At 38.0% G+C, this 12,995-nt stretch overlaps 1 protein-coding gene across 1 annotated transcript in view; it reads right to left on the bottom strand.

Annotated features, from left to right (window-relative positions):
- The window catches only part of LOC146771122 (reticulocalbin-2-like), a 136,462-nt gene that overhangs the window by 52,937 nt on the left and 70,530 nt on the right, over positions 1-12,995 (bottom strand). Inside the window, exon 6 of the mRNA XM_085640331.1 lies at positions 4,361-4,457. Within this exon, the coding sequence (XP_085496457.1) occupies positions 4,361-4,457 (97 nt within the window). The remainder of the gene's footprint in view (positions 1-4,360; positions 4,458-12,995) is intronic.

The following is a 12,995-nucleotide window of genomic DNA, read 5'->3' on the forward strand; positions in this document are numbered from 1 at the left end:
TTTATTTTTTCCTTCTTGTGTATGCTTGGCCTTTATATTAATATGTCAGCAATTGTGAAGTAAACTGTTAGTTGCCTGGGGATTTGTTCGTACAATTGTTATTTCCCTGCCCTTGAAACTGTTGGCAGAAGGAGGGGGGCCTGATATATACATTGGTCACTGGTTTATTGCAATATGCAATAGCCCGGTAGCAGCTGTCACTTCCAAAATCTTCATATACCACTGCTGGGATTGAAATTTATGATGTAACTTACTCTGGTGGTAAATGGAGAGGGGACAAGCAGTGTCACATTGATCATATTTTGGGGGAATTTTTGAGCAATCTGAACAAAGTAACATCTGCTATAAGCATGCAAAAGGAATTAAAGGAACCATACTGAGGGTAACTTGTTTTTATTATTTGTGTAAATAATATACCTCTGTGGTTATTCACAGGAAATCCTAGCCCCCCACCATATGTAACTTTTCATTCCTTCATTACTACTCCAATCTATCTCCAAAGCATTTTTATGAAGATAAATATCCAAATGAAGAGTGCTACTATTACGAATGCTTCCCTTAGGCTATTTATTGTTTTGTGTTGAAAAAACAATTAACATTAAATGTGAGTTAAATGAGCCAACTGAGCAGGTTTATTCTTCTTTCATTCCCCGATAAAAAAGCAAAAAGTGAAAAAACACAAGGAACGTTTGAAGCCTCAAAGACAAATGATACACTATCGCTTTGAGACAGGATGCCTGCTAAATGGTGCCACAAGATACTGCAAAAGCAGTTTGCCCTTTGTTTCTTTTGACCGCTATGTTACAGAAAAAAATATCAGATACTTTACCCTTAAAGAATATTGCATAATGTTCATGAGAAGACAGATCTCTCACTATTCCTTCTGGCCAGCACGGTGGGAACAAAGAAATCTACATTCCATCAAAGATGAAGTCTCAGGACATTTCCTGCAACCATTTTAGGCACTAAGTGAAACTTTATTGAGGACTGTATACAAACCTCGCCAGACCCATGAGGGAAGGAATTGCAATTTCTTATTTACATGTTTAAAATATATTTTCCCATGTATACGATACATGCAGAAGCCATTCCACTTGAAAGCAAAACGGCTGGGACGATCTTTGGTTACTTTCAGAGTGCTAATATACAGATTTAAATTTCTATGCGAAGATACTGGAAAACCAAGCAATCATGCTCCGTAATGGCTTGCATTGGTGCAGGATCCTACCCTTTATTGCAGAAAGGCAACCTGGTCTGCACTGTAATTTCATAAAGCATCTCTGACAAGAAACAAGATCCCACTCGCCCACCATGCAAATGCAACGCCAGAGTGATGAGAATTATTATTTCCTTCATAACTGTGTACAATAGAGAAACTTGGGGAAGACTTAGAGTAAAAAGCCTGTTCCATTGTTCAAAAAGACATTCAATTTGGAAAGGGGTTATGCTACCTGGATATGAAGACCTAGTGGAATGTGTTTCATGCGATGATGGAGAGGTCGATGGGTGTGGTCCAGCACTGACCAAAGATATGTGCAAGAACTTAATCAATGATGGCTCCTCTATGTTCCTTTTCCAGATATATATTTAAGGTATCTGCTTTCACATTTTCCTCAAATCAGAATATGGACAGCTGTGATCGGCAGGTCTAGATCAGATGTCAAGATTATTTGTGCTTTCGTCAAGAATGTCTGGACTTTGACCCCCATCCCCCCACCACTGTTTGCTCGGTATACTGCATTAGCTGCGATATAAGGCCAGCCTTGAGTTCTAGAATACTCCAGTAGGATCAAGACTGATTTTGCATTACCCAGGCCCCCTTCTGTAATGAACAACATAACCAAAAAAAATATGGTAGGCAATCTCCTCAAAATAATTACTAGTGGTTTCAACGAATTCAAGCATTTCCATCCAATACTTTTCCCCCCAATCCAAAACACTAGATGGAACGGATCACACAAAGAAAGTAGAATATGGGATTCAGAGTTTGCACAACATAATTTGTGTGAAGTGTATGAACCCTATGTGGGCTAGATGGTTGAGAAACCCTTTTGGTTTACTTAGATTATCATTCCTACATTGTTTTCAGTCACTAGTTCTAGAGCAGGACTTCCGGTTAGAACTAGGCCATAGATGATAAGCTTTATTCTCCGATTGGAACTAGTAGCCATTATCCCTCTGCCAAGAGAAAGTACAGATGCTGGTTCTAGAAGCTCCTAGATATGCTCTGTGTCTGCTGAATGTAATGACAAATCTTTTGACACCCTTGGCGACAAGTTTTTTTCTACCTATATTTTGAATGTTCAGTTTTTTGCAATAAGTGATTTGAAATCAAAGCCCTCAATGTCAAGAAAGGTTTAAATGACTAATTATGTTTTTTCAACATGAGCTCTCGCAAGGTGTGCCCAAGTCTCTGAGTTCTGCCCAGCTTGAGCTTGTTGACCCGGCTGGCAACATAAGGAAGTATTATAAAAGATGCACAGCTCCTCCAACAAAATTATGTTGGGTATTAGATGTCCTTGGGAACCTCTCCTTCACTGTTGTATGGTTAGAATATGATTGAATATTGTGTAGCTCTAGACAAAAAACTATAACTGCACCAGCCTAACAGTTATTTAAATAAGATGAATAGTGGTTCTCAAGGAACCTTTCCGCCGGATATGCCTTTATGTGCTGTCTTGTTTTTCCTATTATTATGTAAAACATATTACATTGGAAAGCAGTCATCAGAATCCATTAATACATTCATAATCTATCTAAAAATACGTTTAGTGCACGGTGTGATGTTGACAGTGCAGAACATAAAACAAACACAATAAAGTGAGTTACAGAGCAAGGGAGTGCTCAGGGTAAGTTGGTTTTGACAGAACAATTTATAGGCTTTTGTTCTTAGGGAGTCCCGAAGGATAGGAATCCCCGATCCAGCCCGACATAATTCCACTAGTAAAGAAAGGGCAATTCTTGCGCTCTTTGAAATTCATGAATTTGTACTTTCTTATTCAGATTCAAATGAAACACAAAAAATATTTCTGGCCTTTGGGCCCTTTCAGGATCCCCTTTGGGTTGAATAATTGCTTTCTGGTAGCAGATTGTTCTTTCCATAATCAAGTGCTTGGCTCTATTTTTTCTATTACAGTCTGAAACAGTAGAATACTTAGGACTCACCCTCCCCTTCCTCTAGTGAGCAGCAAAGTTAAAGTTCCCTTCTGTTCAGGAGAGTGCTAATCTGTGAATATTGAACTAGGGGTGAAAGTTGTGATGGCTTGCAAACAGATATCAGAGAATAGTTAAGCTTGTACCAGAAAGTGCTGATAAAATATGTGAGGGTTGACTCCAAACAGTAATGTTTATTATATCAACTGCCAAAAGATGGAAGGGCCTATTCTGACTAAAACCTGTGACCGAATGGTAGCACAAGGCTTTTGCAGCAGCCACATTAAACTGTTGCTCTATTTCTTTGACTGGTTTCCCAAATCAAACGAAAGCACAAGCACAAAACATAGATTAATCATACTGGCCGTTTTCAACATTTTCGAATACAGTCCTCATTTATTTAGTGTGAACTTAAACTCCTCCAATTTCAGAAGGAAATCCTAAATATTCCGCCACCATAGGGGTGTTATTGTGGAAGAAAGTCAGCTGAAGCATGCCATTTCATATTTAGGGTTTCCTCCAGCTACTGGAGGATTGCCAGTTCCTTCCAAACCCTAAATGAGACCCTTAGTCATGGAATCTCTGAATCCTTCTCTCAGTAAATATGAAAGGCTTAATTTGTTAAACCATTTAAAGCAGTTCAACAGTTCCCAAATACTAAAACACAAATTCAGAAGTTTTAAGAATATTCTGACCCTAAGTCACACCTAAGAAGATAACAAATAGAGTGGTTTAGCAATAATCCACGGTCTGAAGGTTAGGGTTGGGGTAGGAGAGGAAGGGTGTTCCCGGCTAAGGGCAGGGGTTAGCCATTTCAAATGGTTTTTCACAAGTAATTTGCCTAGTAAGTTAGCACTGTAAACTACTGGGGTTGATTACGATTGGTGTGTAAAAGGTAAAACTCATCATCTGTTAATAAAAGACTTTTCATGTGAAGACAAAAAGTAAAGTACATTTGCAATTGAACTCCTAGATTATCCCTCAGGAAACCACTGCAGCCTCGGGTGTGGCATAAGCATTGACATAAATCATTTTACTGGCTGTCCTTGCACTGTCTCAGGATTTTTATGTATTCCACCAAAAAAACTGAAGAAATGATTATGATGTAATTTAGCTGTTGTAAATCAACCCAAAATGTTCTGTATGAAGCAAGTATAATTCATTTCACACAGCAATGGTATGTTGAATTTCTAACTTTTTTTCTTACCTGGGTCTCTTCTGTAATCACCAAGGAATTCTTCTAAACTTACAAATCCGTCACCGTCTTTATCATGTTCTTCTAATGCTCCATCAATGACAAAATCCTGAAAGATGATTCATAAACATTGAATGTTATATGTATTCCTATTAAAACTTTCATTAGGAGACAAACTGAAAATGTTTAAAATACAAAACAAATTAATAAAAACGTTACACCTGTCGCATTACTTAATCAATTAACCTTTCGAAGTTTGGTGAAAGGACGGAGAAGAGAAAAAACCCACTCTCAAGCAAACTTCCTTCGGAAATACACCAAGTACTGAAATGCCCCACAGGTCAATCTTGCTTTATTTTTTCCAATATTCAAGAAATGCTTAAAAAATATATTTTTTCTATAGATATGTAGGCCAATGGCCCACTGTTTCTTTGTAAATCTGATCAAATGTATGTTTTAACTGAGTCTCTAATGTAATTACTTTATTTTAGCCAAGCTAATCAGCGGGCACTGTATCCTATAGTCGGTATACCATTTAACAATACTGTATCAACCACTATCTTCTTATCAAGCACTCTGTCATTCTTCCTGTAGGGTTTAGTTTGCACTATAGAAAAACCAAGAAAAGAAATAGAAAATAACTAAGATCATCACATTTAAAGGTGATTGTTAAAATCATATTTCTTTGCATGCCCAACAGATCTGCTTTCACAGCCAGCTCTTATATGACAAGTAAAGAATTTGAGTTGACTGTGTCACTTACATTGATGATGTCTTTCACTTACATACCCGACTGTCTTTTCACTCATGACCACCACTTCTGGCAATAAGAAGCTATGTTGGTAACAGAAGCAGAGGTCACTTAAACATGATATAGAAATGACTGATGTCTTGTTACAGTCCTATATATAGTACGCACTTGGCTATTAGTCAGGTCCCACAGCAGCAACAGAGTTTAAGTAGCTTCCAACTTTTGTTTCGAGGAATCAATCACAGATGAGGGTTTAATTCACCGTGTGAGCCAATGCTTTCTGAACTTCACAAAGTGCTTGAAAACTACAGCTCAGTATGAAATCAGGCATAAAGTATCCTATTAAAAGGATGCTTCAATAAAATTCCAGGAGTGCACATGGGCTGGTGGTTGCTGATGTGATAGCTTCTTCTTTACCTCACCACATCACCAATGGTTTACATTTTTTCACTAGTTTTAACTCCATGCTGCTAAATGCTAACAGACAGCATAAGTAAGTATAAATGGTTGGGTGAATTTTTTGGGACAAGTAAGACATCAAATTAACTGAAACCGCACTAAGTTTTTCATCCTGCCGCTCTCCTTCACAACATGTAGCATATTCCAAAAGAAAGATAATGTGAACAGACAACAGCAAATTATGCCCGACAGGTATGGGTACTCAGTTTTGATTACAGCAAAAAAACAGAGAAGACAGTCTTTCTGATAAGATTAGCTCAGTCTGCTTTTCTTACAGGGCTAGGCTATCAAGTGACAAAAAAGCTCCACAATGGTATATATGAGAGCCCTGGCCTTATGATGATTGCCTACAATCATAGAAGTACAAGATGGTGGTCTGAATATTGAGAAATAAAGTACTTGATAAAGGTATACATCTGAGAACAGATCTGTTGGATCCCAGGTGGTCAAACAGCCTTTGATTTCTAACATCCCTGCATTAGACGAAAGACAATTTTCTTCAAATGCTCCCATATAAGTTTGATCTCTGCAGGGGGAGTAAAGTCTTCCAAGTTGGCCTTCAATAACTGGGCCTCATAGTCCGACACCTGGGGCACTTGCCTATGGTCAACTTAGTACTTTAGGGTATAACATTAGGATATTACGTAGCCAGAAAACAAACTACCAGATACTGGCATAAGGCAAGGTTTTTAGATTCTGTCACTGGGCTCTGGCAAAAAAGGCAAATTAATATGTATGTTAGAACACTTTTTCACTGTCATACATCCAGTTGGAGTTATCCAGATCATATTTTGAAGTGAGTGGTGGCTTCATGGGTTTACAGTCAATGCTTTATGATGCAGAATACATTAGAAAAGACACCTCCACTTGTGTTTCCCAATTTGAAGGCTGCATTCTGTTTGAAAATTAAATGTTTTGACCCAGACTCAGAACCCATTTGAACAGAATGGTATGAAATTCAACTAGGAGGGGTGGTAGACAATGTTCCTCGCTGTGACTTTTGAATGTCTCTTCTCTGATGAAACCTCAGAGTTCCCAAATTGATTTGCAAGTCCCATGTACAGTACACTAGCTGTAGAGTCAGTGATCACTTTGGTTGGGCCATGCTTCCAACTATCTCAACTAGACGCTAATGTTCTTTATTTGAATGCTGCCTTTCCCTCACAGGTTTTGGATGCGTAGTGCTTTGCTTACCTTTCTTCCCTGATGTTCTTCTTCATTATAGGGCCAGGTATTCTCTTAAACACAAGGGGAAAAAAAGGGGTCACTGCTGCATAGGACACAGGTGAGGGTAATCAGTGGTGCTAGAGTGAACCAGTCCACTGCTCACATTCTTCAGATGAACCTGGGCACATACTGCAAAGCCCAACATTCCACAACGTGCTGCAAATAATGGAATCTAACAAATTAGCTAATACAGCTTTTATTCATACATAGCAGGGGCAGCCCACACCTGGCCCCCTTTCGATGCATTGGGATGTGGGCATCTAACAATATCGCTGTAAGGGATGAACTGGCTGCAATGCTTTTCATTCTGCCTCCAGGCAGAAGACACTGAATAGATAAGGGACAGGTCAAAGTAGTACGAACTCCAGTGTATAGTCCATCTGCAATATGGATAGTACTGTTCCTAGCTCTGTGCAGGACAGATAAATACAAAGGCATGTGAATGTCCTTTTGCTGAATAAGCTATACCAGTGATTAGCCATAGCCCCTCAGTGACCCAACACCTGCACATGCGACCTAAACAAGATACCAATCCCAGAGTCCTGGAAATTTCTGGGTGTTTAAGCTCTGTGGTGTTCGATCCACGGTTCCCACCTACTACAGGTGACAATACAACTTCTGTATCATGTTGTTTCTAGGAAGCAGCTCTGCAAATGGTTGATTTTTTGCTGGGCATTTGGGGCCAGGATGAGCAATACAGGGATCACATTTAGACATCAAAGATTAACTTCTCACTCTTATCCTCTGGTCCTTCCCACAGTCAAGGCAACCCTCATGGAGAACTCTGCATTTCAGAGCACCTCAATTTAGTTAAACCTCAAAATGAAATCTCAGACTCTGATCCGCAACTAACCTATCTCAGTCTCTCCAAAGTGGAGTTCAAGTCCAACATCCACACTCTCAAGCAGCGAGAACATAAAATCTCAGATACACCATGATACCTTCCCCTCCATTCACTCCTTCCCACTCATACTGCTTGGGAGACCTTCGCCTATATGGCCAGGCAAGCATCGGAGTAACGGCTGTTCCTGCAAGGCTGTTTCTGCTAAGTAGAGCTATGTGAGATACCTTTATCAAAGATAATTTATTGTCATTGATGATATATTAATAAGTACCCTATTATACCAAGAGATTAGATCACTGAGATCATTGGTCCAGATCTTTAGATATTTGGTCATACAATAAGGAGTTGTCTAGGTGCCTTTGCACGTTTAATTGTGTGATGAGGCGCGACAGCCTTTAGAAATAGTAGTCCGCTTTCGACATCCATTTGAACACATTGGTCCGTTTTTAGTGACCTACTTCCGCGTTGTGCGCGGCGACCCGAATGAAGTACGCGGTAGAAGGAGAGAGGACGTTGAGCTCTATTTTCCAACAATAGAAGGTATGTTTATAGGATCAGGCTGTAGAAAGACATTACGTGAACCTTGGAGATATCGAGTGAAAGTCGATTGAATAAATGAGCTTCCCCTTTATCTATGTGGAGTGATGTCACCAGGAATAACTCGTCACTGAGGGGAATATGTGGTAGAAGAAGACAGAAGCAAGAGCGTTATTTCGCAGTGAAAAAAGGTACTTAAATACGACAATGCTGTAGAAATATATAACGCGAACATTGGAGATATTAAGCGGGAATGGACTTATTATTTGGTTTCCCTTTTGAGGGTCGATGGTGATGTTGCCAATAAAGAATCGTCAGTAGCAGAGAAAGAAAACATACGCATCAGAAAGTGCAAGGTATGAGTAGTAGGTTCCAGAGGTTTAAATTTGAATGTATAAATATTATATTACACACATAAGTAATAGATGTTTCCACATGTTTTTTGTATTAGGTAAAAAAAAGAATAAAATATAAAAGAATATATTTCCAAAGAGAAGCCCACCTCAGAATTTCAGTTCGCACTACGAATCTCCCGGCTTTCATTCAGTGAGTAAAGTATTTTACTGATAAATAGTAATGACCAGTAGGTAGGAGATACATCCTACTACACTAACTTGCCTTAAATAGTTGGGAACTTATTCGGCGAAATATAGGGATATCTTTCTAGTGATTGAGACAGTGAGGCAATTAGATATAGCCACATGTGGTAGTCTTTGCGAATAGGTGACGGTTTGTGCATGCCTGAACACATTAAATTAGTACTTTCTCAAAGCACATACTTTGTCTGAGCACATTTTCATTTTGAGCCACTTGTAAATATACTATTCTTTTTGCAACAAAGGCACAATATATGGTGTGTTAACTAAGTGGTTGGACGCCTCTTCAGACAAATACTTTAACATAAATATTCGAACATTTGTTTGACACACGAGTTTGTGGTTCCCATGAATATATATGTATGTAAATAATGATAACATGTTGTACATATCGAGTAAAAAAGGTGTATTTAATTTTTAGGTTGAATTTCAAATTTACACATTCAACTGCCCTAGTCCTGAAGAGGCCTAAAATTATTACGGCTGAAACGCGTCGACATATAATTGGAAGACACTCAGATGAATTCAAATATGATTATATAGATACAAAGAATACTCTATGAATATATGGTTGAACAGATAAACCTTCGAGTTTTTCTAAAAGAGTGATCTTCATCATTAAGGAATGCTGTTGTGACAAAGTATTGAAAGCATCCAGATTAATTAGTAGGGCAATGAGACATGGTGTAAAATGTAAATATGAAATATAAATATGTGTATATATATATGTAGAATTTGTTATATATATTACAAAAAATAAAATAGCAATGATTGTTTCTGACACTTATTAGTCAAAGTGTATATATATTTTTGTGCTGGTCTCCCCTTTTTTGACATAGGATTTAAATATTTAGATTTATCTATAAAAATAACTTGTACAAAAAGAGATAACTAATCTACCTCTTTATTGAATAATATTGTGGATCAATCCCGAGGCATTATTTTCTGTTATAACTTGTTTAATCACCCAGATGCCAAAGGGTTAATTGGGTAAACCCCCTTAGTTCTTAAAAGGTTTTCATTACACTTAGTGAAGTGTGAGGGTAATTGGAGAAAGAAGACATATACATAGTTTGATTACATATAAATAATTGAGAACAAGATATATATTTCCGGTCAAAGGTTGACTCGGCACTCAATATTGCTAGTTTATGGAGTAATACATTTATGGGAACTTTGTGTAAAACCATTCGTTGATATACACTTGTTGTCATGTCAGAACCTCCTATAGTAAGTTACACGGAAGAAGAAATCAGCGCCTTATGCAAAATTCCATCTTTGTTAAGCGGGGACCAAGCAGTAGTACAAAGCATTAATGTGGACAAAATAGAAAGATTAAAACAACTAAAAAAGAAGAATATTAGAACTCAATTACATGCCCAAGTCTTGTTAGAACATCTAAAAAACAATACTATTCCAGTGGGACTTCAAGTAAGAAATATCCCAGTTATTTTCATCACAGACAAAGCATACTTAGGTAGATTCGGAGGGGTTGGAACAAAATGCTCTAGAGATTGGATGGCATTGTCAATCGAAACAGCCTTAAGACTAAATGACGAAGAACTAAGGGAAATAGAGGCACTAGAACAAGAAATCCGAGGAGATACCACTATTAAGGACTCTAAGACGTTACTAGAATCAGTAGAAAAAACTATTGCTGATTTTAAAGTCCATACTATAAATCAAAAAACTACCAAGGTAGCAAGGGATATAAAAAAATTTAAACTAGAGGAGATTTATCCATATTTGAAAGAGGACTTTTACCAGAAAAATAATCCGAGTTCACTAAATCTTCAATATAGAGGTAGATCAAGAACCAAATTTATTACGTTTTCAGATACCTCGTCTGATTCAGACCAAGGGTCGTCTAGTAGCTACCGTCCGTACCCCCAATACCCAAGATCCCAACCTTTTTTTGGCAGAGGCAGGTATCGAAACAGAGGAGGGGGAACAGGATGGCGTGGTTACAATCCTCAAGTGAGCCAATATCAACAACAGGGTCAGTACCAGACCCCGGATCAATATCAGAACCCAGATTCAGAACCATTCAGAACTCGGAAGAGAACCTACAGACGATAAATACAATTGGGTCAGAAATACTAGAAACCATACCGATCTATAATTTATCCAATTACACCCCAACAGACACAGAATTATCAGTGTTATATAAACAGTTGTCCTTTGTACCCACGGTTCTACTAGACCCTGTGGATACAAAAACAGAGGTTTTACACTTCCTGAGAAAGGTTAGACTAAAAGCCTTCTTTTTAGAAAAAGAAATGAGGGAACAAATTAACATCAGTGGTTTGAGAAATAAATTAAACGATATTCCAGAAAGCGTACTCCTTCCAGCAGAAATTCTGGTATTTGAAGAACAAATCTTGAGAGAATTGGATGCCCTTCAAAACAAAAAGATCTTTTATAATGCTAACTGTAGCAAACAAGAAATGAAAGCTTTGAAAGATTTATCAGAAAATCCGGCAATAATAATCAAGCCAGCTGACAAAGGGGGAGGAATTGTACTCTGGGACACCAAAAAATATGATGAGGAAGTAGTGCGGCAGCTATCTAACCCTTTACATTACAGATTACTAGAAACTAATCCGACATCGGAATTGAAATTAGAAATTCTGGAAATTACAAAAAATGGGCTTGATGAAGGTTGGTTATGTCAAAATGAATTCGATTTTCTAAACAGTGATAAAACCAAAACACCGAGTATATATGTCCTGCCAAAAGTACATAAATCTACGATAAATCCACCAGGAAGGCCCATTGTTTCGGCTTGTGGGTCAATTTTGGAGTCCCTGGCCAAATATATTGATACCTTTTTGATTCCCTTAGTCAAGGAGACACAATCGTATGTCAGAGATACCATGGATTTGATATCAAAAGTAGAAGGACTTCCCTATGACATGGAAAAACAATTTTTGGTATCAATTGACATCGAATCATTATACACAAACATACCCCAAGATGAGGCAATGGCAGTGATGAAACATGTATTAGACCAAAGAGACCAGCCCCATCAAGTCCCCACTGAATTTATAATATCATTAGCGTACCTGTGTTTAAAAAATAACTTCTTTGATTTCAAGGAAAATCTGTATTTGCAAGTCTCAGGAGTAGCAATGGGCTGTAGCTTTTCGCCAGAAATTGCAAATCTGGTCATGGCAGAGTTTGAAAAGAAATGGATATATAGCGACACCAACCCTTTTAAATCCTTTATAGGGTTTTGGTGTCGCTATATAGACGACATATTCATGATTTGGAATGGAGATGAAACACAATTGCTAGACTTCCATAATTGGTTAAATTCGAGAACAGTAGAGTTCAACTTTACCATGTCTAAGGACCGTGCTAAGATAAATTTCTTAGATGTATTTGTGCAACAAGAAAAGGAACAACTAGGGGTAAGTCTGTATACTAAAACTACAGACCGGAATACCTTGTTACACTGTGGGAGTAGCCACCCTCGCACGCTGAAAGAAAACTTGCCATATGGGCAATTTCTCCGTGTTAGGAGGAATTGCACCAACAAAGAGGATTATTTCTCCAATGCTGAGAAACTTAAAAACAAACTGATAATTCGGGGATACCCTAAAAAGTTGGTGAAAGGTGCCCTTAAACGAGCATGGTATACACCACGGGAAACTTTATTAATTCCGAAACAACAAGACAAAAACATCCCCTTGACATGTGTACTCACGTATGATCCTAAAGCAAACAGAGTTAAAAAGATTATCCAAAAAAATTGGAAAATAGTAGAACATCTAGGAATTTCCAAACCACTATTTGCTTTTAAGAAAGGAAAAAATATTAGACAACAACTGGTGAGAGCAGCAAGACCGACAGAGAACACAAAAAAAGATTTAAGAACCTTATTGAGTCTACCGCCAGTAGTGGGACATTTTCGATGCCAGAACTGTTTGGCGTGTAACTTAACTGAAGATTCCAAACAGCTAAATATCAATGGTCAAATACACTACCAAAGAGTATTCTCGAACTGCAATTCTAAGAATGCTATTTATTGCATAAAATGTCCATGCAATAAATATTATATAGGCCACACAACACAAGCCCAAAAAAACGGATACTGCAACACAAATCCAGGGTTAAATGCAAAGTACAGGGAGCACCTTTGGTACAGCATTTCCAAAATTTAAATCATTCTGAAAATGACATAAAGTGGTCCGTTCTATGTGTGATCGGAAATGAGAAAAGTGAGAACCT

Source organism: Triturus cristatus, unplaced genomic scaffold (assembly GCF_964204655.1).
Source record: "Triturus cristatus unplaced genomic scaffold, aTriCri1.1 SCAFFOLD_299, whole genome shotgun sequence".
NCBI classification, from domain to species: domain Eukaryota; kingdom Metazoa; phylum Chordata; class Amphibia; order Caudata; family Salamandridae; genus Triturus; species Triturus cristatus.